General features: G+C 39.0%; 1 protein-coding gene across 4 annotated transcripts; it reads right to left on the bottom strand.

Moving 5' to 3' along the window:
- LOC109087913 (phosphatidylinositol 3-kinase regulatory subunit alpha-like) lies at positions 1–24,087 on the bottom strand. Of its 4 annotated transcripts, XM_042756895.1 has the most exons (16): positions 23,750–24,087; positions 22,043–22,619; positions 12,085–12,180; positions 11,917–11,991; positions 11,152–11,283; positions 9,543–9,744; positions 9,374–9,456; positions 4,854–4,956; positions 4,640–4,738; positions 4,337–4,517; positions 4,096–4,221; positions 3,827–3,969; positions 3,572–3,748; positions 3,376–3,450; positions 3,118–3,288; positions 1–2,981 (listed from the first exon to the last, which is right to left on the bottom strand). In XM_042756895.1, the coding sequence occupies exons 2-16, from the start codon at positions 22,371–22,373 to the stop codon at positions 2,792–2,794; spliced, it is 2,184 nt and encodes a 727-aa protein (XP_042612829.1). In that variant the 5' UTR covers positions 22,374–22,619; positions 23,750–24,087; the 3' UTR covers positions 1–2,791. The 4 variants fall into 4 exon arrangements, with proteins under 4 accessions (XP_042612829.1, XP_042612831.1, XP_042612832.1 ...); XM_042756897.1 differs by lacking the exons at positions 9,374–9,456; positions 9,543–9,744; positions 11,152–11,283; ... (2 more) ...; positions 22,043–22,619; positions 23,750–24,087 and adding an exon at positions 7,483–8,358; XM_042756898.1 differs by lacking the exons at positions 9,374–9,456; positions 9,543–9,744; positions 11,152–11,283; ... (2 more) ...; positions 22,043–22,619; positions 23,750–24,087 and adding an exon at positions 6,291–6,941.
- Positions 24,088–26,069: the final 1,982 nt, after the last annotated feature.

Raw genomic sequence — 26,069 nt, 5'->3', positions numbered from 1 at the left:
TTTTAGTCTCCAAAACATCATTTTATTTATCTTTATAAAAAAAATAAAATAAAAAAAGCCAATACAGATCTGAAGCATTTTTTAGAACTGGAACACACTGGTTAATTTCATTTTCAGCATTCTGGTAACAATGTCTGTAAACCAATGCTATGCAATTAAAAAAAAAAATGGATTCACAAAATGCAAGAAATTCTGAGATAAGGGGCTGCAGAAAGAGGACTACCATGATAATGTGAAACAAGGAAGTCTGAGGCCTTTCAGCGACAACTGAAAAGAAGAGTACAACAAAGAAAGGGGAGACAAAAAAAAAAAAAAAAAAAAAAGCCTCAGATAAGTTACCATGAAAGCTTTCTTCATTGAAATTGAGTGTGTAGGCTTAGAGTGACATTTGCAGATGTACAATAAAAAAGCAACAACAAATAATAAGATTGTGTGAACTTCGATTCCTGATTCTCAGACTTTCAAAATCACAAGCAGTAAAATTTCAAAAATAACTGGCCTGTGAAGTTTAAATATTTATAACCACATTCTAGTTTACTCAGAAAAAAACAGTGACTCCGAGAGAGCACTTCTTATCATTTGAGAACTATATGCTAACTCGTTGGGTGAAATCCAGGCTGAAGTTTTAAAATCTTATTATGAGATAAGCATCAAAGTTTGATTTCAACCATTAATTTCACTATGATTTCAATCTTTGACATGGCCTTACTCAGTCAATATTAAAGATATAAAGGTTATATTTTCACAGAATGTTCTACATCTTTTTTTTAAATAAATAAATGTAGAAACCAGTAAATCACAAAAAAATGGACTTTAGCTGGGTTTTCACAGGCAGGGTCACATAGTGTAGGACAATTGTGCGTATAGACACGGCAGAAAAATGCAAGAATTGCCATTCCTCTCGCAAATCTTATATTAAAGATGTTCAAATACTCAAGAAACTCAAACTGGTGAAATTCAACAGTACTGTCTGCATTAAAAACAAAACAAAAAACCTGACTTATTTTAAGGCAATCAGGCCTAGTTAAAACAAGGAGTCAAACAAATTCAAAATATAGGAACAAAAAGTTTGACCAACAAAAGTGACATGAAAAATTACATTATTACTGGTGTCATATTGATGTTTATTTATGCAAAACATCAAATGCATTTGCCAAGTGTAACTGCAATGCAGACGAGAGGGGAAGGCAAAAGCAATACTGATTTACTGATGATAAAATCACAAATACTGTAGCTATCTGAGAATGTCAAGCTGGTGGGTTCCCCTAACTGTGTTGCAATCAAGTAATAAAATTTTGTTTTAGATAACGTGGCGCAAACTAGAACATTGGGTACTAGTCAAACTGAGTTGATCCATCTATGTAAACGCCATTAAGGATTTTCTGATACAGAAAAAAATACTATGTTGACAAGGAATGAGAGGGAGTTAAGTCACCGAAAGAAATGCTTTTTTCCATCATTCCAGAGGATCAAATCAATACGCTCTTGATTATGGGACAGATATCATAAAATAAACCTCTATATTGGTTTGGGAACCTGCAGTATTGTTAATGACATTAATAATTCAATTTAGTTATTTCAAATGTTATGTTTTTTTTTTCGTTAATGTTTGCTCTAGTGAAAATATTCATATACGTATATATATATATATCACCATTACTGTAGACAGAAGCAGCGCTAATGTCCTCCAGACTCTGCCCAAGAGAAAATCAGCTCCAAGTGAAAAAGACTGATAAAATACTCTCTCTTTAATTTTACCAGCGGCTGATAAAGAAATATGTGATAAAAGTACTTTTTCCTCACTTCTTTTGTAAAACTGAAGCCATCTTTCTCTGCGTTTTGACACTTAAAATATCCTCTTAGATATCTAAAAAAAGAGTTTAAGCAATAAAAACAAGTTTATATTGTTGGTAGCAACATGTAAAATAAAACTCACAACTTTGCAAAGAAGATGGAAAATACAGAATTTGCATAGCATATAAGAATAAAACTGAGAAGGAACTGCGTTTTTTTTTGGTACAATATGGTTTTGTCACATAGCTTTTGATGGTATCTGTATGTACAGTGTGAAGTCCGTTTCAGTTCCTTTCTTTCCAGTCCGTAAAGCAGAAATGTATTTAGAGTCTGTCACTATAATGCTCACAAAAGAAATGCCAAGCATCTCATTCGTTTCTCATTGCGCGGCTCCTTTCAGGCGAGACGTGTCATATCAACGTTCATGTAGGAGTCTCTTACAGGAAAACTAATAGATACTGTTTTGAAAGTGCCATCTTGCTACATTTGATCAGCTGATTCCATGGTCTGTTCGTGAAAGTTTAACACATCATGTTGAACATCCCGATAGCTTTCAGATTCTGTGAGTTTTGGTCACATCACATTCTCTCGTACACACACACACACACACACACACACCCAAGTGAGGACCTGAACTGAGCAGGTCATGGGTTAGAAGAGGTAAAAAAAAAAAAATAAGGGGGTCTAATCAATGTTCCACATTCCAGCAGCGGTTAAAGCTTTGAAATGAACAAGCACCATTTGGAAAAGGCCTCCAAAGTCCTCCACTTTGGGAGAGTGAGTTACATTTTAGCAGTTTCCACTCAATAAAGAAAACTACATTCAGACTGGCTGAAATGTTCGTTTTGGGTTTTGCTTTCTTGTCTTTCCGACATGGTCGATTCAAGGCAAAAAGCAGCCCTCGGTAGCAGCCTAACTGGAGGCGTCTCCATTCGAGGGGAGGCCCTTTCTCAACTCCCGTGTTCATAATGAGTCCCAAGGGTGTGTTCACGAGTCCTCACCGCCTCTGGTGTGCGTAGACTGGGTATGCTAACGTGACATTCAAAGAGTCATTGTGTTGAACCAGGGATGTATGCTGGTAGTGCAAGACCAGTTCTTTCAGAGAGCTGTAAAGGTTGTAGGGCTCAGCGAAGCCATATCCTGTGGGTGTCTTGTTGATGACGCAGTGCTTGACCTCACCATCCACACTGCAAGACGACAAAGAGATGGTTTTAATCATCAGTGCCTTTTGCAATTTCCTATTTCAACATGCACCTATTTCAGTATTGCACAGAGATGATGGTAAGAACAACTAACAACTCTCCAAATATGTATGATACGTACACAACACTACAGGCATAACATCCTGGTTTGCTGCTGTCCCTGACCAGGAATGTTCCGTCTCTCTTGCCTCGCAGAAGGGCCTCTGCCTGGTTCCGGATAATGTTACCAAGCTTCCAGGAACGTTCATCATGGTGTGGCAAATCCTCATCATCATCCACCATTGAGTATTGACTAGCACAGAAGTGCACAGTTTGATTTAGTAACCAGCACAACTTTTAAATATCAAGTGGCTATAAATGTGATACGTAGAATACTCACTCGTCCTGGTTGTCGTTGTTGATTCCCAACCATTCGTTGAGTTTCTTCTGTCTGACCCCTTTCTGTGTCAACCACCTGCGCAGCAACAAAAAATGTAATCATTTGTTACATTACATCGCGCTCCATTTCCGAATGCAAGATTGTGTCCTATGTGTTAAATTTGAAGTGCAGAACCTATGGAGTGTGAGCTACTTACATGAGGTACTGATCCCTGGTCTTTCTGAGCTGGATGAGGTCAGGCTTAATGCTGTTCATCCGCTTGTCAATCTCTCTGTAGTCTGCCGCCTGCTTCTTCAGATCTTCTTCGAGACGCCGTTTACTGTCCACAATTTCACTGATGCGGGATTTTAACTTCTCATAGTTGACCATAATCCTGTGTTGAAACATTGCATTACACTTCTGAAATATTCCCCAAACGACTACTTAAGATGTTCTCAGCTTCAAGACTCACCTTTGGATTTCCTTCTCATTGCCTTCCCTCCTAAACTTCTCAATATATTCTTTGCTGTACCGTTCTTGTGTCTGGCACTGCTCTTCAAAGATCTTTATGGTCTCATTAAAAGCTTCAATGGCAGTCCTTTTCATTTGTATTTCCTAGAGAGCAGACAAAAGCATGTCAGAATGCGAGCTTTCCCCTGAAGAGCTTTCCTCGAGCTCTGTGTGATTGCTTTACTGAAACACATAGACAATCATCGACTATAAATGCATTTAAGAGCACACCTGTGATGTTCTAGTGTATTCCTCATAGAGTCGGTCGTACTCTCTGTTCTTTTCTTGGTACTGCTGGTGGTATTCGTGCAACTTCTTCCCAACAGCATCAATGTTGTCCTCCTTCACCACCTGATCCTGTAAATGATTTTAAAAAAAAACATTCAATAAAATGTTTCCAACTGAAACGTGATGATCTAGAGTGAAGTTCTTCAGGACACTCTATATTCCAGTGAAATTAGAGGATGATTACCTGTTGGTGCTTGGACACAGGATACAGTAGTTTCACATCTAGTTTGGGGTTGTACTGGGCGAGAGACTCGTGCCGATAATGGTTGATCAACTCAACCACAGAGTTGAAGGTCAGAGGGTCTGAAAAGCCGTATTTTCCATCACGATGGAAGATTTTGATCAGCTTGTTGTTACCTCCTTTCCTATATGCCCAATAAAAAGTAGCATTATTTAGACCAATCCTTTGGATCAATCCAGAGTCAAGGCAAGCACCCTAAATAAAAAGAAATGCAGACACATATGGTTTTTACAAAGGAGAACGTACCTCAGTGTCAGTGTGTAATCCCCATGCATTTTAGTGGAAGCATCTCGGACCAAAAATGTACCATCAGCAGTGTCCCGAAGCTTTTCGTTGACCTCCTCCCTGCAACAGAAAGGGAGTCAAATTTTACATGAAGCAACATTAATAAGAACAATAATTTTTTTTTTTTTTAAATGCATGCTTATCTGACCAAACATTAGGTTTGGTGAGTACTTGCCTGGAGATATCCCCCCAGTACCATTCAGCATCTTGCAGAGCCATGTTGTTGTTCATACCGTTGTTAGTGACAGACGTTGGTTTAGGTGGCTTGGGAGGTAGTGCTGTGAAGGGAAAGAGAGAAACTGGTTGATAAACCAACAGCACTCAAGGGCATTTACACAGACAACAAAACCTGTGTCGATATGAAATAACAGTATAACTAAAGGATGCTTTAATCTGATGAGGAGAACTGAAAACCCCTAAAACATCCTTTGGTGTTTTCCTGTCAAGTTAGCCATGTATGTTTCCTTCCAACTGTGAGAGTTACGTTTTCAAAGCATGCAATGGTTACTGCAGTTTTCTAGAATTCTTTCCTCCTCCCCTTCCAGCGTTTTCCATTTCATTAAATGCAGCTGAGCACATGTCTCTCGAGCACTCAGCAGGGAGTCGGATTCTTTACTCAGTGAGAACGCATTTCATTGACCCTTTGAAAAAACCCTTTTCATTTCATCACCATTTCCTGATCTGGCCAGCATTATGCCAATAAGCTGTTCCCGAGATGCACAATCAGAGATGCTTGACAACAAGTGCTTCAGAACAGAATTAGCACTGTTTAGCATACAGAGACCCACTGATGGGCTTTTCAAAGCATTGCAATATGCACATTAATGCCAGAATCCCTAACCATTGAGAACATGTTGCTTTGCTGGATAGAGGCAGAGGTTGCATCTGATTGGCTGCTGCGCCGAGTGACGAGAAGCAGCGGGGGCAGTGTAGTCTCTGTGGAACATGAGGCAGAGCTGAAGCGGTGGGCTATTTTTATCTTCCAACACAACCCCCCCCCCCACACCATCTCATGCACACTCACTGTCTCTCCTTTGTTCGCTTCAGTCACTATCGTCACTAAGCATTTTCTGCCTAGTGCAATCGGAGTAAGAAACATGCACACAGAGATATTAAACCAGATAAACCTACAAGAACCTAACCAACAAATCGTCCAATGCTCTGTGGTACCTAAAGCAGATGCATCCTCTATGGAGAGACACTCACAATAATCTATGCAAGATCACCATAAGAACAAGTCAATAGCAAATGTTAAACCAGTTTTGAAACAAACGCTTGCATCCAATACCATGGACAGACCAATCACCCGTCAAATTAAGCCTTAAAAATTACACTTTTGAAATGCACCAACTTCAACAGTTACCTGGTGCGTCTATTTCTATGTAAAACAGCAGGTCTGATCCAGCTCCTGATCCAGTGTCAAGTCTCAGGCTCTCTAAATCTGCCATGCTTAATGGTGCGTTGCATATCCGGAAGGACTCGCATACAGTTTTCTTGGCAAACCTCCTCTGAATGGATATAATAAATCCAGGTTCTTCTTGCTCATCACTTTGAGAAAATTTTTCGAAAAACCCTGGAGAGTGGGATCAGTGAAAGCCATTACATCACTTACCCTAGCCAATGGTGCAGCAGGACTGTTGCTGGCCACTCCTGCCTCATCACCTGTCTCTATTTCTTCCAAGTCCTGAGTGCAGTGATGTAATTGCAACAGTCCTTTGTCCATTCAAAAGTTGACAATGCGAAATGTATCAAAAGTAAGATGTTTCTGCTCCGAAGTATGTGATCCAGTCCTTTATCCGTGTGGAACATAAGGGTTGTCTAAGCCGTTTCAATGCTGTCAAACGCAGGGAGGTAAATCACAGACAAGGTGCACTGCAGCACAGCATCTTTCGAATGAGGAAAGGAACTGAAGCCTCACTGTCTTTCTCTGTCACCCCCTCCCTTTCTGTATCTGTGATGCAGCTTTGCAATGCCCCGCCTCTGAGCAGAAGTGATCAGTATGGCCCCTCTGCTGGTAGGCAGACAAAAGCAGAGCTCTGATCGCTTCTGCAGCGGCACGTAGGCAGTCCCTACGTCAAAGACAAGGCCAGGTCAGGAGGCAGGCACGGCTTGCAAATACTTCTTATAATCCCCAAATGCGACTCACGGAGGACTGTAGGAGGGGAGAGATCAGCGATTCGAGCTTGAAATAGCCGCAGTTCTAAGTAGGGTTAAAAATGGCCCCAGGAACATGGACTATTGTCATGTTCAGCACTCTAAGGACAGCTCAGAAAGGCACTTCAACTGGTGTACTTAACAGTCCAGCAGGTGGACAAGTGTAACAGACCGTTTCCAACATCAACCGATAAAGCAGCGTATCTGTTATATATATAAAATAAAAATAAATAAAAATAAAAATTTTAGTTTTAAGATAAGTTGACTTCGTGTTTTAAAGATATTCAATACCCTGACTTTTTTGGAGCCGATGAATAATACAACACGTTCACCTCACGTGTTCAGACATGCCAGTGTCAGTCAAACAGGTTAACCCACTTTTCATAGCAGGTCGCACTTCTGCTAGTCTTGACACACACAGGCAATAGCCAATCGCACAGTGGAGAAGCAAGGATATACAAGTAAGAGCTTTAGTGAAAGAGCCAGAACAGGAAACAAAATAAAGACATCTGAGAAGAGCCACTATCATGCCCTCTGAAAAACCGGTTAACTTCCCAAAGCGATGACATGCTGCTTTACTTTTATGCACTTTGACAAAAGTAACCAATCATTACACCAAACTTCCTGACAAACCAAAACCACACACTTACATTGCAAGTTGTGCATGTTCAGCAGAAGTCAAGCAGCCTTTTGTTCAGCAAGTCCGTCCGGGAAGCATTTCTTGTGATTCTTAGTAAATCCAAGAGACAGTCCTTTTGAAAAATATTCCAACTTGACAGGTGCAGGAGTCTAAAGAAACGGTGGCAGTCTGAAGATATCCAACAAAATCCAAGTTGATAAAGAGAAGCTGAGTCCGACAGATTGAAACCGTAGAGCCTGAAGAAATAAAGCAGATCTGAGAGGGGTGGAGAATGACGCCTGCTCCGGGATGGCTGGGTTAATGATTGCTGGGGTCGCACCGCTGCTAACCAACTCTCTCTCTCGGCTCATTCACTCTGTCTGGCTTCAAGGGTTCAGTCTCATGATTAACTTGCTCAGGTTCGAATACTGCTGAGCTGTGCACCCTTATGTTTTAGGAGGGGAATGAGGCACAGGCAGGAGGGGGCCGGGGGGTGGAGTAAAATCCTCGGAAGTGAACATTTGCAAGTGTGTGAGATTGCACACAAGACAGAACAGCCACCGTTGCAAGTGAACAAGAGAGCTCTGTGGAGCAGACCGCACTTCAGTCCAACCCAATCCAAGTGGGCCTTTTGCCACCAGCTTAAAATAGCCTCCCAGTAACTAGGAACATGCACACACACGCACACTTGCACTCAAATTAACACACACATCCACTGCTACCCACCGCCACATGCGCAGGAATCGTGTATGGGCAACAAGTTCCAGTTAAAAGTGCCACTTGTGTGATTCGTGTTTGTGTGAAAGCTTGTACAGGAGGTACAAGAAGAAATTGAGCTGCCCGAGCAGAAAGGAGGCAAGTGTGCTTTTGAGTCTGGACTCGCCCAACCCAGCCTCCTGCAGGTGCAAATTACTGACAGCTGAGCTCGCTCCATGCCAGGGCAAGGTATAAATAGGCCTTAACAGGTAATAAAACATTTAAACAGTCACACAGTCAGACTTGGGGCCCCTGGCAGCCTGAGAGAGATAGACGGATAAAGACAGGGAGAGAGACTTTACTAGTGCTATAAAAGCCCAACTAGACAACTGGTCTGTGTTCGAGGCAGCATACACACAGCAAAAGCGCCTCTGTGGTCTGTCCCATCTCTAAATGAACCTGACCCACAAAAGCAAGGGAGTGGAATGCAGATTTTTCAACAGAGCACTCCCAGACATTAAACATTCATATCAAAGAGCAATACTGCAGCCAAGACTACACACTGCTGAAGTAAAGTGAACAGTTACTTCATATAAGAATAAAGAACATCAATGCTGTCTTCCTTTTGCTGCATAAAACAGATCGAACTGGGCATCTCCCTTTTTAATATCTCTTTTCTGTTCAGCAGAGCTTGCTTTTTGATTTTATGCACAAGTGTGAACATCAGTCTGATCTGTGGACTAGTGGCTAGCACTCACTATTAAGTCAAGGTGGCTCATGCAGCAAACCCAGGTGCCGGTCCATTACATGCTATTTCTCATTTACCTGCCTAATATTCTTCCCAATGTTGCCAGCCCTCTATTTACTCTGATACTTTAAATAAAGGTGCATGTATGAGACACTGAGCCAAGGTACTCTGTACTTGGCTCAATGTTTGGACAACTTTGGTTTGAATCCAGCTTGCTATCACTATCCATTTCCCCCACCATTGTTTTTTTGTAATGACCAAAAGAATAAATGTAGCATGTTTACTCTGTATGCACACCCTTAGAGCAGTGTTTCTCAAACTCAAGGCTGCCTTTCTCCAATATGATGCTAAGTTTGAAGTTTTACATTTTTAATTTTTTTGTACCATTTTAATTAGGATTGTTAATTTAGCTAAATAACTTATTGGTTGAGAACCATCACCTTAGAGTGGATTGTAATCAGCATTATAGTGTATTTACCTGGAGCCGCCTGACTGTCACTCCATTCACTGGTCACCAGGACTTCAATTATCCTGATGTGTGCCTCTGGGTTGGGCTCACAGCTGGGAAGGGAAATTAAACATCAGGTTTTTTGCTAACGAGCTAGCTGACAACAATGTGATTCATTAGCATATGTGTGAGGATGTACCTGGTGGGCTGCTGTCTGAAGAGTGTCGGGCTGAAGATCTCAGCGAGGGCACGAGCACTAAGCAGGTTGGCAGCTGAGGCCTGGCATACACGAGAGAAGTGGCGCAGCAAGCTCTGCAGGGTTAGCCAGTACTGCGGAGGAAGTGCAGAGGAGCTGGCCACCAGCCGCAGGTGATGTGCACATTCGTCTGTACTCTGCACTTCTGAAGAGACCGAGAGATAGAAGAGTGTTTGAAAAAAGGCCTTTCTCACACCCACATTCATACACTTAGAATGTTGTCAGAACACGTCCCTTGACATTTGTCTCAAGGGCTATGTATTTATAGTGAGCTAAACATACCAATAATCAGCGAGGAAATATGCAAACAAAAAAAGAAAAAAAAGAACATGCAGTCGTGTGGAAAATCGCGCTCAGCGTGCAACTAACCGCACAAGATCGTAAGCGAGACAAATGACAAGTGTGTAAGGTACACTGAGAGGTGATTGGTTGACAGCTCTGATGTCGCAGATAAGTTTCAGGTTTGCTTTAGTTCTATTAACCACAGATATCCTGTTTCCAGCCACGTGACTGTACACTACCCAAAAGAGTACTGCAAAGTGAAAAGAAGAAGAAGAAAAAAAAAAAGTGTTCTCTCTAAAACTGGATACATGTTAGTTTACACCAGCTACAATTTGTTTAGCACAAGGACAGAACGTTCAGTCAAACAGCGAGGGCAGATAAAGTTAACACCCTTAAGCCAACTACCAATACAACACCTGGAATACTTTTTGCTGTAGAATCGGCTGGGGTTTGTAGACACAAAATCAGATAAGTGCTGGGACATGTGTACTCATAAAAGCACGCGCTGTGATGATACAACCACACGATCTTGTTAGATGAGTCTCCACTACATGGGACTGTGCAAAACCTTCTTCTTTCATGAAGGCTTTGTAGAAGGCTCGTCATCATTGTAGAAGGCTCGCCATCTGGCTAAAACGCATCAGAACAATAGCACCACCCTGTGGCTCTAATAATGAAATGAGATCAACAGAAAATGGTCTGATTATTCCATGTATCCTTTGGTTTTAAGGCCCTTAAGTTTAATTTGAAAGTTCTACGTCACTTCTGAGAGTGACCATGTAATGAACCACTTATGAAAAATGAACAGGAGATATCATAACTCTGAACATGACAGTTTAAAAGAGGTCCTACATTTCAACTGAAATAGCTGAAAGCGCTTATTCTAAAATGTAAATTAGCAGGACAAGCCTGATTAAAATCCTTTAAAAAATAAATATTTTAACCTGATTTGAGCTAAAGAAGTAAACTTTAAGCTATTGTTACTGTGATATTTGATATGTTACAAAAAACAATCCTTTAACATAAGAGCTGTACTTACATAGCTAAAACATTGAAATGAACCAGTTTAAAAATGACTTAAGCCATAGCATTTGATGGAAGTTTAAATATTACTTTAGGGGCAAGCTGAGAATTGGCAACTCATCCCAGTGTAAATCCAATTATTCACATGGCTGTATTAATATGGATTATTATTATATCATAGAAATCCTCTGAGAGTTGTATGGCTGTTGATCTAATACTGATATGCAGTAATCCTAAGGAAACCCACCTTGAGCGATGCGTATCATCTCACTGTAGACCACAGAGGGAACGACAGGCTGAGGTAGATCTTGAAGATACCTCCTCAGACTGTCACACAACATCTGAAGGTCCATCTGATCAAGATCCACCGAGGCAGGGTCTGATTTAAAGAACACAGACATCAGTAAGCCAGGAAGGAATGAAGCTAGCACCGGCACAAAGAGACAAGCGATAAATCTTTTTGATTGACTGATTTTTCTCTTAACCAGCTTTTGCTACGATAACCGACAAGACATTTCTTTTTCTATTTGTAGTATGCTGAAAATATGAGTGGTGCCCAGTGCAAAAATTCTAGCTTGTTCTGGGTGGTTGCCAGGATGTTGAAATGTGGTTTCTAAAAGGATTCTTAGTAGCTGTTAGAAGCTGCTACAGTATGGGGTTGCTAGGACGTCCTGGGTCAAAATCCATTGCCGAGACTAAGTGACAATCTGGATTTTTACCCGTTTTCTCATTTGCTGGTGAAAACTAAATCTGACTGCTTATACAACCGACAGAACACCTGTTCTTAAGAAGCCACATGTCTGTAGCACAAATTGTGTGAGATGAGCTGTCAATTGTATTACTTCATGTTGGAGTTTTTGAAAAAGAAGCAATAGTAATATCAAGCTATGCTGGTTAAGGCTGTGATTTTGCTGCATTTTTTCACACAGCATGGACTGTAAAGCATTTGTCGCATCGCACCAGTTTACATATTTACTGATAGTAGCGACAGCTAATACAATGTGTCACTCACCACTATCAAAGCATTGTCTGACATCCAGCCCTCCTCCAGCAGTGAAGTTTCTGTAGAGCGTAGGGTTGTCTAGACCTGTACAGAGTTTATATGCGAGTTAACACATGTAGAAAATGCAGTATTATGGCGTACACATGACAAAGAAATATGTGTGATGGCTCTATTCACCTTTCTTCTCGATGACCTCAAGGAGCTTGAGCAGCACAGGCGGAGCTACCTCTGGAGGAGTGAACTGCTCCGTCAGGTCTAAAAGAGCGCTCGAGCCTAGAGGAGAGAAAGTTGAACGTTCGCATCAAAAAGCCGCCAAGTACCTTTGAACATCTACTAGCTTTTCATTAAGCACCAAACTCCATAATTTCAAAGCCTCCAAGGAAAACAAGAACTTTACACCATGAACCACTCCAAAGTCACTGCGTGCTTAGATCAGTAGTGGTCTTCATGTATTTATGTGGTGCAGCGAGAAGCACATTTGGATGGCACATCTAAGTGTGGCCGGGGCAGGGGTTTCAGGGCTGGTGCTGACCTGTAGGATATGTGTTCAGTGAAGGTGGACAAGAAGGCTAAAGCAAACAGACCGCAATATGCAGCTGCTGGTGAAGGGTGGAGTGTTACTGAGCTACAGGCATGAAAGGCCTGCGGGACTGGCTTGAGCTTTATTTGGATTCGTTGCACAGCATTTTTAAAGGCTTGGATTTCTAAAAGACTTGACTGTCAGCAGCATCCGAGGCCGCAGACCCAAACACAGCAGATTATGAATGGATTCCCTTTACAGAGTCTTTTTTTTTTATAGAGGCATCAAGAGTATCTTTACAGTTTGCAGAGCTCCTTAGAAGGAGTGGCTCAAATTAAAAGTTTGGAGGCTGCTTAAATGGGGGAAAAAATAACCACACATGAGGAAATGGGGGTTTAAGCCATTAGAAATAATGGTCTTGTTTAGTCCCAAGGCTCTGGGACTTTTTTCTTTGCTAGCCTGGGAGATAAGCAAAGAAAGTTGTAGTGCTCATATCTCACCCCTTCCTTTGAACTTAAATTTGAAAGACAACAGCCATCTGGGGTCCATTAGATCGAGCATAAGGAGGGTTATTCATTTTCTGAGAACTGCTGAACTCGTGGCAGGGAGAGTGAACGACGATTCCTCATATAGAAATTTGGAGTGTAGTGTCACTTTGGTACGCTGCGCTGAGACAGACACCTTATCCAGCCCACTGCTTCTTAGAATCCAGATTCAAAGATCTGGGCTAATTTTACCTTAGCTCAAAATGTTCTGGTCAAAGGTGACAAATATGGTCTTTGAAATTAACAGATACCTACATTTCCCACATATGTTTGGTGTAATAGCTAAGTGGCTATGTTGTCATGAGATTGAAACTGGCTCAGTGAGTAACACTATAATGGTCTGGAATCACAACATAAATAAAATAAAATAAATACGTGTTATGACGGACACCCCATTTCACAGTAGAACTGTATTCCAAGAGTCTTGTGTTTATTTACATGTGTTGGATGGGCATTTCCACGGAGACGCGAGACTGAGAGGGAAGGGGGGGATTGAGTTGCTTCTAAGTAACTTTGGGTGATCTGATAGCGCTGGCCTTTTACGTGGCTAGATAGAATGACATTCAGGATTGATGATAGTGGAATAGTCCAAATGTTTTGGTTCAAGGTTCCACTATGTCCCTGAGAGACCTTCTCCAAGATCTTTGTGTATCTAAAGAGGAACTGGACTTTAGTTCTTAGGTTTTGACCATGCAAATCAAAGGTCACAGGTCAAAAGAGCCTGTCCCAAAGTTTCGGCTTGGGTGTGTTCTTCAATGTAATTCAATGAGATTTTTTGGCTATTATTATTTGGTGAAAAGTGTCTGACCACTCTCTGTAACGAGCTGTGTGATGTGTTACATGCAAAGTATAAGCAAGTGACACTAAGAACAGGGCAGTCCAGCAAGAGTGGATGCATCTGCATTGAACTCACGCAATATTATGCTCATGCTAAGCTCATCAACCCACTGAGAGCAGCAATATTGGAAACTTAGCAAGTGTGTTCCTGTGAACAATGCTCTAAAAAGATCCACATGAAAACACCTTCTGTTTCCAACCACTAGGCTTAATTTATCCCAGCTGTGCAGTTGAGATCACGCAATCAACCGGGAAATGGAAACAATTTAAGATGCATTCATGACATGCAAGTGCTGTAAGAGTTTACGGGCAAAGGGTAAACATTGGCAACATTGGTGCGTGAAAAACAGCTTAAAATGCCTCTAGTTCTCTGCAAGCAAATTAAACAAACAGAAAACAGACAGAAAGTAGCCCAGCTCAGATTCAGAAAGCCAATCAGGTGGGCTGCAGATTTTGGTTGCCATAGCAACTTCTAGAAAAGGGAGTCTGTGTGCAAGTCTAAACATGCGCAGTGTCTGAATGTGTGGAGGTCCTGTTGTTTCTATGCCATGGGATGCAAGGGATGCATTGTTTCCATTAGAGTCATCAGCTGTTCTGGTTACTGTGAATATTTGTGCTGTGCAATGTTTTTTCTTTGATGATTCTTGAAACATTATCCTTTTGGTGTCCCCCACCCTCCCCCATTTAATATCTCATGTAAAACATTGTTAAGTAATCAATTTTATTCATTAAATCTTCAGTAACAGCAACATGCAATGCAAGAAATAAGCTTCCAAAATTTTATTACAATTATATCAATGAGGAAAATGTTGTGTATAAAAGAATATAACAGCTCAAATCATCAGAAGAAAGAAGTTTTCAAACAACCCACTTCTCAACAGAAAAACTTAAGACAAAAAGGCACTTGTGCTGATGATTTGCAACATCTACTGTAATAGCAATGTGAGATATTACAGTGATGAACACTCAATGTAAAAGCAGAGGGGCCGTGTGTGAAAATGCCTGACCTCAGATAGCACACATCAAACTATCACAGCACACAAGATATATCCCAGGCTACTAATTCAGGGTTATGCAGAAAAATAGACACAGATGGGCTATTTCTGTTTTCAATCTTCATGCCCTGAAAACAGCACAAATTCATTGTGATCTTACATGAAGATAACAGGTTCTTTGTTTTGTCCTGTTGCTTTAAGAGCTTGTAACAATCTCAAACCCCTGGAGTGAAAATACTTTTATTTCTTTTAATGAGTTCAGTGTTTACGGTTTAGTTTGCATGCAGGGTTTAGCTGTTCAGTGCCTGTTCACTGATGGCAAATCAATATTATTTCAGTCAACACATCACACTCCTGCTGCAGACCTGCTGGGAATAATGAACACATCTAAGATCAGACCTTATACTACATAACAATATGGTGTAATTTGGAACAGTTCAGTAAAATGTTGTGGAGTCCAATTCATAAATAAGTTTTTTATAAACATGTTTTAAAGCCATTCATGACCAATTAGTTTGCATTGGTTTACATTAGTTATGTAAAGGAACTGAATTACTAAAATGAACTTGAATTTGGATTTCAGCTCTACTACATGGGCTTGAAAAAAAAAGTATTGTATTACATACAAACACTTCTATGTCTCCTCACATAACCAACACCAACGATAAACCGCTGGTAACATTATACAATTTCAATACACTTTTGACCCAAAGGCTTCGACAGATATGATCTCTTGTGACTGTTATGCAACACAGAACTTTATCCTACAGAAAGAGCCTCAAAGAGTTTTTCTTGCTTTAAAACATAGTGGATGTGTAATAGCCATTCCATATCCTGGCAAACGCGGTCAACTGGATCAGCACAAGTTTTCTTTTTGCTAGAGCACTTTTCCGTTGCCTACTGCACCAGCGCTTAGAGATGATTGTACTGATTCGTCATGATGCTAAATGCTAAACTGTTCAAGCTAAGCCACAGGAATGTGCGCAATTATGCCCACGGCCACAAACCAGTCCTGCCCCGGTTACAACCACCATGATCTAATGAGTACCATTACCCTGCATAGGAACAACGTCTTTAGCGGGGAAAGAAACCTGAAGAGATAGCAGGATGCACCTCACAAATTTGTTTGAAAAAATGTCCTGTGCAGCATTCTAGACAAAGTTGGTCACTTTAGAAGATAAAATTTAAATTTTTTCAGGGTTTCCGATACATTGATTTATTTGTGGCTTGTGGCCGTGGCCGTAATTGTGCACATTCCTGTGGCTTAGCTTGAACAGTTCGTGCCTGGTCGCCACATTTAGCATCATGACGCATCAGTACAATCATCTCTAAATGCTCTAAAAGTCAATATCAACACTAGACTGTGCCATAATTCGATATATCACGGTAATGAATATGCACAATATCGTTATCGTAGGCACTTCTAAATAACGTGAATAATTGTGACGTGTAACGTGAATATATTAAAAATTATACAGAATTTTGAATGCATTTTAAGAATATTTTTCCCATCAACTGGTCAAAATGCACAACACCGCTGTATGCTGCGTGAAAGACGCGTGGCACTCTGATGTAAACAAGCACGGATGAGAAGCGCATGGCAGAACACGTGAGATGCTCTGGATGAAAGCTCTCTGACAGCAGATGGCGCTAAACTGCAGAAATTCAGCCGTTACCCAGGAAACCCTGTAAACAAAGCAGCTGCACTACTTTCTGTTTCTGAAACGTGTTTAAATTATTTAAACAACCATTCAGATTTGTGTATTTGCTATGATGTTCATCACAGCACCAAACACTTAAATATTTTGACTTAATAGGCTATTTATTTTCAAACTTTTTTTTTTTTACATTTTAATCTGGACTACAACATGCCCTAGATATTGTTTGAAAATGTTTTGATTCTTTGTTCGGTCACACTTTACATGAGTTAATTCATTAGTTAACCTAAACTGCCAATGAAGCGCCTCCTGCTGGCAGAGAATGAATTTCACTTTCAATAAGCCCATCTGCTATTTTATATTTATACTATATACATATATATTTGTATATAGAAGTACCGCCACACATAGATTGTAAGTCTGCAGGAAACACTGTTGTTTAAATTTGTATTTTTTTTTTTATACATTATCACTTTATACTTTAGATGACTATATTATCATAATGCTAAATGTGGACAATAAAGAATAAAATATGCAACAATATATAGGCCTACACCTATTGTGATACTTCAAGATACCTAAGAAGATACATAATAGCATCTAAACAAATACATTATTAAACAAATAAATGCATTAAATTAAAATGATATAAATTAACTAGGCTATATTACAATATACATTTTATATATTCTCTCTTTTTTTTTTTTTTTTTTAAATAGGAGAGAAGCAAATTATCTCAAACACCAGCAATGCCTTCCCCCAATCAGCTCACACTTTCAGTTAACTGCCACAGCTCTCCCTGACAGTTTTCACACATACTCAGTTTTTTTTTTCTTTTTTAACAGTTAAATCATTTGTGATTCCCTGCATTTTTCAAATAAACAAAAACAACAACCACAACAGATCTGTATACAAGTAGCATCTCAAAACTGAACAAACAGATTGCATCACTTTCGCAAAATCACCCACTAAAAGACTGCCATATCTCATGAAGCACAGAAATGCGGGCCTTGCATGGACCAGTAACAAGTTTTGGTCCAACCGTGCACAAAATTTTATCACATCTACTTTAATTAGCCAAGGAAACAGAAAAGCCTGAACTCCAGAAAACTGGAACATGGAACATGGAAGACGTTATATTAAAAAATATCAAGCAGATGGACGTTTAATTTATTATTTTTTACATGATGAGTCTTAAACATAATGCTTGTGATGGGACATCCAAAAAATACTGGCCAAACATTCAGAAGGAATATTAACTTTAATTAAATTTTAAAATGTAAACCCTCTAACAGCTTTAAGCACAGCACTGCTAAAAATATCAATGGTAAAATAAAAATATTAGCGCTCATCAGTTTTTGGATGACTAGTCCACTGTTGTGACCAGTGCATCTCAAATTTATTTAGTTATTTCTTCATATTTATTATTGAATAATGTTGCCCATTGAATAAAAAAAATACACATTCCACAGCTATGCAAGTCAACATGAAATAGTCATCTTTCCTATTGTGAGGTATACCTTAGTGAAACGGCTTCTTGAATGAGAAAAACAAAAAACAAACAAATGTAGGGCAGTTCTTGGTCCTTCGGGAATTGATTGGATCTTTGGCTGTTGTCGTCTGCTATTGTTGTGATCTCATGTGAGAGGGAAGGGAAGTTACTTTTTTTAATTTTACTTGGTTTGTTATAATTATTATTATTTTTTTTTTAATTATGTGCATGGATGAATGGTTAATAATATGGTTAATAATAAACTGAAATATTACATAAAAATAGTTAATTTAAATTTTGGGGGAACCAAGTATGCTGGAAAGTACTTATAAATATATACTGTATGTATAACAGCTACTATCATTCTCCATGCAATAAAATAGAACAGTGGTGGATAAAGAGGAACTCTAATTTCCATAGTACAGAAGAAGTCAAAGAAGAAGCCATAAAAGATTTCATTCCCTGTTTGGAGTCACGCACAGAAAAATTCCAACATCCAAATTGGAACCCAAGTGAAGGAAAAACTGAGCAATACCATTCTGTGGACCCAGAATGCAGTTTAAAGCTTTAGCAAGAATGGCTTAACTTAACAAATAAAACAAGAAATAAAAACAAAAAGCTAGGCTGGGCACATATGGATCCTCTCACTCCAGAGGCCCACAGAAAGGAGCATGTTAGTGTTATATATAAAAAATAAATAAAAAGCCTGGGAGCCAGAGTGGACTGGAATTCCACATCTGCTGTTCTCTGAAGTCAGCCCCTGCAGCTCGGACAGAGAGAGAGAGAGAGAGAGAGAGAGAGAGAGAGAGAGAGAGAGAGAGAGAGAGAGAGAGAGAGAGAGAGAGAGAGAGAGAGAGAGAGAGAGAGAGAGAGAGAGAGAAACACTGGCCTCCAAGACATGGTGCATTTGTGTTCTGAAAGCTCAAGAGAAAGAAGAAGAAGAGAAAGAAAGAGAGAAAGAAAGAGAGAGAGAAAGAAAGAGAGAAAGAAAGAGAGAGAGAAAGAAAGAAAGAGAGAGCGAGCGAGCGAGCTGCCCAAAGCTCAACACTTCCCCTTAATCTCCTCTGTCAGGTCCGGCCCCAGAAGAATAATCCAAAAATTCAAAGAGGAAGATGGAGAAATAAGAGAGCTGGGAGGAGAGAGAACGAGAAAAATCTGGAAAAGACCATTCAGTGGCGGCTAATAAATCTGAAACACAGTGAGGCAATGAGAAGTGAAACCTGGGTGCCTTAAATACACAATACATTCACACTGATTTCAGTTCTGCCATTTAGCAGTATGGATGGGACACCATTTAGAGAAAACACCATGATGGTAACACTAAAGAAAAATGAAACTTAAATGTAAGCTGTCACACAAAGAATTCTGTGAATGTCAATTGACGGGTTTTCCACCCGTAAATGATGAGACTTGTATATGTTTTTGATGACTAAGATGACTAGTTTTTGGAACTGAAAAGAACATTTAACAGTTTCTGGGAGTAAAGATGGAATGGTTCCTATTACACATTAAATCACAGTCTAGGCTGTTATAATAGACACTAAAAATGGAGAACAAGCTGCTGAATTGGTTTACAAGACTTAAGGTTGTTTGTTTTTTCCCTTCTTCTAAATCTTAAAGAAAAAGAAGAAAATGAGCTCAGCTGGCTCTGGAGTTTCTCCTCATTTTCTACTTGGATCTCTCCATACATACCATACATACATACCATACATACATACATCCATACACACACACATATATATATATATACACATATATATACATATATATATATACACAGTTTAAAGTAGCTCGCCCCTTCAGATGCTCCGACTGACGTGCTGCTGACAGAGAGGCTTGCATGTGCAGTTTAATGTATTTGAGACGTGGGGTTTTCCTCAGTGCATAACTTACATTTCACATGTTATATTCTCCATCTGTAAATGTTAGAAAATCATGGAAATATTTCCATTTTGCTGTTAGGAGCCGTTTGCATGCAATTCTCTGCTAAAGTTCACAGACTTAAGTAAACGAGTGATTAAAAATGCATCATATGTCATATGTAGAAATTTAAACCTACAAGTAAGTGTATTTTATGATAGCAATAATGGAGCTGTGCTCTTATGTTATTTTCTTTAATTTTTTAGTGTTATTTGCTTTAATGTTTAGTGAATTGAACTTCTGCCTTCTGCCTGTATATATATATATATATATATATATATATATATATATATATATATATATATATATATATATACAGATAGATAGAGAGAGAGAGAGAGAGAGAGAGAGTCCAAATAGAAAATGTAGAAAATACCGAGATATAGCATTTCAGCCAAAAAATACAGAGATATGAGTTTTTGGCCATATCGCCCATCCCCAGCAATAGCATTTGGCATAATGACAAAACACCTCAAGCATAAAAATTAGAATAATTTTCTGACATTTCACTTCTCTCTGCATTGATTCTTTACGCAAGAGTTATGCAAATAGACTGACTACGGGAAATTCAAGAAAAAAAAAATTCATAAAGTCATTTCAGATGAGGAAGAAAAACCAGAGAATTTTCAGCAAGACTAAAATCATCTTCCTAAACGTATACAGTGTAAATCAACCTCAGAGTTTTTAGTCATTCGACTAATCACCGCCAAGTCAAAAGTGCTTAGGTTTGAAAGCTGGAATTTTATGTGGATTTAGTGGTTGTGTGGAGGATCAGGGTTTGAGTTCTGTTTCTAGTGTGTGAGAAGCATAATGCCATAAGTTCTGGCCATCATCCAGATCTGCTTCTGCTTTACATTTTGCAAAACGCCATTCTCCACTCCTCTCCCTTCAGTTAAAATGGACATTAATCGTAATAATCATTCAGAACAAAAACAGATTATAGTGTCACTTTAGCTACAGTTATGCTGCTTACGCATTTAGTTGGGCTTCAAACAAAAATATCTCTTGCCAAAGATAAAAAAAAAAAAAAAAGTATGTGCTTGTGTTTTTATGCATCAAACCACACATGACGAGGAAGTAGCACACAAGTTTGCCACTGCTTTTCAACAGCAATGACTCTGATCTATGTTCCACAACCTGAAAAACACATCGCTAACCAAGGAAAAAAGTAATAAGAACACTGGCTGTGTATGGGTTCAATTTAATACACTTTGTTTAAATCTTAACTGCTCTCTGTGCCATTAGCGTCACCAAACAGAAGAGCAAAGATACTGACTGTTGACAAACATTTCCACACAAACTAAACTCAAATGAATCAAATGGAAACTCGTCAAATGGATTTGGGTCCACAGAAGCTCAAGCATTAAAGTGGCCTTAGAATCTGTATTGCATCATGTACAATAAATATACAGATCAAGCCTTTTTAGAAGTTGCTGGTCACATGACTAGAAAACAAATGTCACAGCTGGCACAAAAGACAGCACAGACCAAAACTACAGAATAAGAGAGTTGAGAGATATGTTAAAGGAGCCATAGGGGGCTCTAAATGCTCATACTGCGGCTGTGTGAAAGATGCAGCCACGCCAGACAATTACAAACTACTGTGTGCAGGCCTTCATCCAGATCTGGGCTTCCTGCCATGTTTGCAATTATGAACCATAGCCCAGTGAAAACCTTAAACAGCCTTAAATATTCAGGGGACATTTGTGTGCTGCAGCTATAAATCCAATCTCTTGATGAAATGGTGGTGTAAAATCTGGTCACTAGTTACGAAAATGGAACAAGTGGCGAGTGGGTATTTTGAGAGAGGCACGTGGGTTTGGCATCAGCATGAATGGATCTAGTTAAGAGGAAAGAGCGTTCGTTTAAATTTTGCACCCTGAGATCCGACGACACCAAGCAACTCTGGTGACCAAATATTAATCTACAGGTTAACAATATACAGCTTCTGTGAGCAACTATCTGAAAAGCAGCTTAAAGGGTAGACAGGTAGAGGGTTTGAGACATAAGTATTTTGAATTCACTGGCTTACTCGCATCATAGTGCACCAAGCTGCAGTACTTGTGCAGCCAACGTACGTTTGAGTCCAGTTAGCAACATTTCCTGATGCCTCAATGTGGCAAAAAGACTGAAAATAACATTCACGAAAAAAAAATTAGTTCACTTACTTTGCTCAGAGTCTGAGTCTGGCCTTGCGGGCCCAGGGACCACCGGTAGAGGCCTTGGGGGCCTTGGTTTGGGAGTTGGTGGTGAAATCTTTTTCTTGCCGATGAACTCCACGTACGTACCAGGAAAGTCCCCCTTTTCCTGAGTGCTTTCATTAAAGCCAGGCAACCATCCGATTTCATCTGGTCTCTCCTCCATCCCCTCAGTGTAACCAACTGAAAGTAGTGCACCTTTACTGACTGTAAGAATGTCCCCGACATGCAGGTCAATATCCTCCTCCCTCTCTTTCTTATAGTCATACAGCGCTCTGTACTGATATCCTTCTGCACTCATTTTGATGGCGTCGTCTCAAACTTTTGGCGTCACAAAAACAATAATGATTGCTCACAAAGGTTCTTTGAACCAATATTAGGATGAGTGGCAAGAGTCAAAAAATTATCATCATTATTTTTTTCCCCCAAAGAGTTTATTATGTGAAACTAATAGTCCAATGATTGGGTGCACCTTCAAGGTGCTTCATACACACTCTTCCCATCTGTGTAAGGCCTTATCCTGTGAATCTCACAGAGTAACTCGAACCTGCAACACAGAAGAGAAGCCCTTTTACACACGCCACACAAAAAGCACTTCAATTACACAAACTCGACTTCCATTGGAAAAACACTGTAAATCTACTTGCTACACAGTATGTGCTCAAATAAGAACTAATACCAAAAACTAAAAAGTGTGCAGCTGTTTACTGATTTATTTGTTGTAGTAGCTTAATAGTATAAACAACAACAGGCTATAAATTTGCTGCAGCTTTAGAATGAATGCTTGATGTTTTTATCAATTTTTAGCAAAATTAAATTGTATTTAGCATATAAAAATGATTTATGGCATTATTCTTTTTCTTTCTCAGTCATGAAACAATAAACTTCTTTAAAAAAAAAAATTATACAACATATACATAAAAACTGACAAGCCGACTTAGAAAGCGTCAAAAGGATAAAACACACACACACACACACACACACACCGTGTGGACAAATGCGAATTAAAGAACAAATGGCGCAGAAGAAACTCCAAAGAGTCGCAATGCCGACCGAGCAAAACCTCTCGATTAAGTTTCACGTCACAGATTACGATTAATAATCGGCGCCACATTAAAATAAAACGTATACAAATTAACTAACGTTAAGCATAAACTAACCCAGTGTGAAGTAACAAAATAAATAAAAATACAATTAAGGCGCAACTTCATAGCTTTAAAGTGCACTATTAAGACTGAACACCACAACCAAATCAGATACAAACCGCGGATGCATTAAAATAGAACTGACTGTAATTTCATAACATGTGGCGTTTATCGAAGACGCTTTTATTTATAGATTTACATTAATCTTGCGTGGTCGGGTTTAGCATATTTGCTAACGTGATCCATAAATAACTTAACAGAATATTATTAAAAGCGAAACATATCAATTTATACGCAAAATAATCTTAGAAAGAGTGCAACTTCAATTACACCGCTAAACGCAGAGTGGCGGTAGAAAATAAATCGCCATGTAAAGTAAAGCGTAGAGCCTATAATAGGATGCAGCTGGGACACGCTGTACTGGAACAATCGACACAGCAAAAGCGATGCCGCTAAACCTCCCTTAATATCAACATTACAGTACATACCAATCCTAAATGCATTGCATATTTCATAAAACATGCATACTTACCGGGGAATGGTGAAAATAGAGAGAAACTGAAGTATGTCTGCGAACTTTAGTAAGTTGTAAGGGGCCCGTTCATGAAAACCCGGGCCGAGAAAATCTCCTTCGCTTCCCGTAACTCCAGTTTACACAGCACTACACCAAATCCACCCACCAAAACCGCATTAAAACACACCTTATGCGACGCGTCTTCGGGGAAGTAACATCCATTAGTAGGATAAATTACAACACGCTAATTGAACGTTTTTTAAATACTTTAACTTAATGATTGAGCTCGTTTCCCGACAGCGAAACCGACTCCGCCCGAGTCCCCGCACACAGAATCCTCTCAATGGCAGGAACGCCAGAATGCAAGCCACGCCTTCTGGGTTGCGTCACTGCCAGTCCCCCTTTCAGGCCCCGCCTCTCTAGTTAATATGTGTGTGGGGGTTTCTAGAGCAATATTGTAGCTCCGATACGATAACCATTAGAAATTAAACAAAAGATGTTATCTTAATGCTTGGAAATCATAATCTAGCTAAAATGTGGATCATAGTTCTGACAAAAAAAGTTACTGGATTGGTTCACGAAATAAATTAGTGATCAGATGATAATGTCACTTTATTTTGATATTGCGGTGGTGAATAACACAAAATTATGTTGAAATAAATAACAGTACTTACATACTGTAAGTATGGTACAAGTCTCTAATTGGTACAAATGTCATAATATAGCATTATGTGTTTGATTGCTAATTGATGTCCAACGTAAAATCTGGGTTGTCAATTAAAACCAGATGAGAACCACTTGGTTATCTGACATTATACCAAGGCAATACACGTGACATTTTATGGTATGGTTTATGTTCTTGATATACAGTTGTGGTCAACATTTTACATACAATTTGCAGTATGTAAAATGTTAATTATTTTACCAAAATAAAAAGGATAATAAAAAATGGATGTTATTTTTTTTATTTAGTACTGACCCGAATAAGATATTTCACATAAAAGATGTTTACATATAGTCCACAAGAGAAAATAATAGTTACATTTATAAAAATGACTCCGTTTAAAAGTTTACAAACACTTGATTCTTAATACTGTGTTGTTACCTGTATGATCCACAGCTGATTTATTTATTTATTTATTTAATTTTTTTTGATAGTTGTTCATAAGTCCCTTGTTTGTCCTAAACAGTTAAACTGCCCCACGGTTCATAAATAAGTTCAATTTACCCTGATCTTCTAATTCAAAAAGTTTACACCCCAGGCTCTTAAATCATCATGTTTCCTTCTGGAGCATTTGAACTTTTTGTAATAGTTGCATGTACGTCCCTCAGTTGTCCGCAGTGTGAAAAGATGGATCTCAAAATCATACAGTCAAATATGCAAAAGATTCAAAAAAACAAAAAATACTTGAAAACCAAAGAATTTTGTGGGACCTGAAGGAATTTTCTGAAGAAGAGCAAGCAGCTTAACTTTTATGTGAAATATTCAGATCAGTACTAAATAAAAAAAATAAAAAACATGCATTTTATATGATCCCTCTTATTTTGGTAAAATAATTAACATTTTGCAGATACTGCAAAGTGTATGTACAATTTTGACCACAACTGTGAATAACGAGGTGCATGAATATGGTAATCATTCATTACCATGGTAAAGAGTGCCATAACTTTGGCACATGTTGTGTGTATTATCAAAAAGGCCATTCCACATGATTCACATTTTTAAATTGTTTATTTTCCAACGGTTTTGTTATCATGTTCGCAGCATGCAGTCTATGGTGCGTAAAGAAAGATTGTAAGCATAAGAGCCTCATGCAACATTTTCTCTCTAACTCCCTGTTCCGTTTGCCTAATTAAATCAAGCTGATTTCTTTCACAGTCCCCCGTTTCTCAGTACTGGAACACTTAGCGTACTCAGAATAGAGCAGGAAATGTCCTCAGTGTATCACTGTGGACTAAGGACAGTGTGCTAAGGAGGACGCTGTGAAGCCGTGATATTGCAAAAAAAAAAAAAAAAGAAAGAAAAAGAAAAAAAAAATAACTGGGACACATTCATCTTAATTTAGTCACATTTTCCTCATAAAATACACAGTAATGAATTTCAAGGAAAAGACATGAAATTGAATTAAAGTGCAATAAACTGTAATATGCTGTGTCTGTGAAAATAGTGCAATGTGATCTTATCACCTGATTTCAACTTTGATTCTAAGAAAACTTTCTTTCTTTCTTTCTTTCTTTCTTTCTTTCTTAAAACTTAATAAACTTAAAGCAAAATAAAAAAGTTAATAATTTTTATTAATACGTTATTGCATTTGTAACCACTAATAAATGATTGTTT

This window comes from Cyprinus carpio, chromosome A5 (assembly GCF_018340385.1).
Source record: "Cyprinus carpio isolate SPL01 chromosome A5, ASM1834038v1, whole genome shotgun sequence".
Classification (NCBI taxonomy): Eukaryota; Metazoa; Chordata; class Actinopteri; order Cypriniformes; family Cyprinidae; genus Cyprinus; species Cyprinus carpio.
Note: the sequence above shows the minus strand (reverse complement) of the source record. Positions and strands in the feature narration are given on the sequence as shown.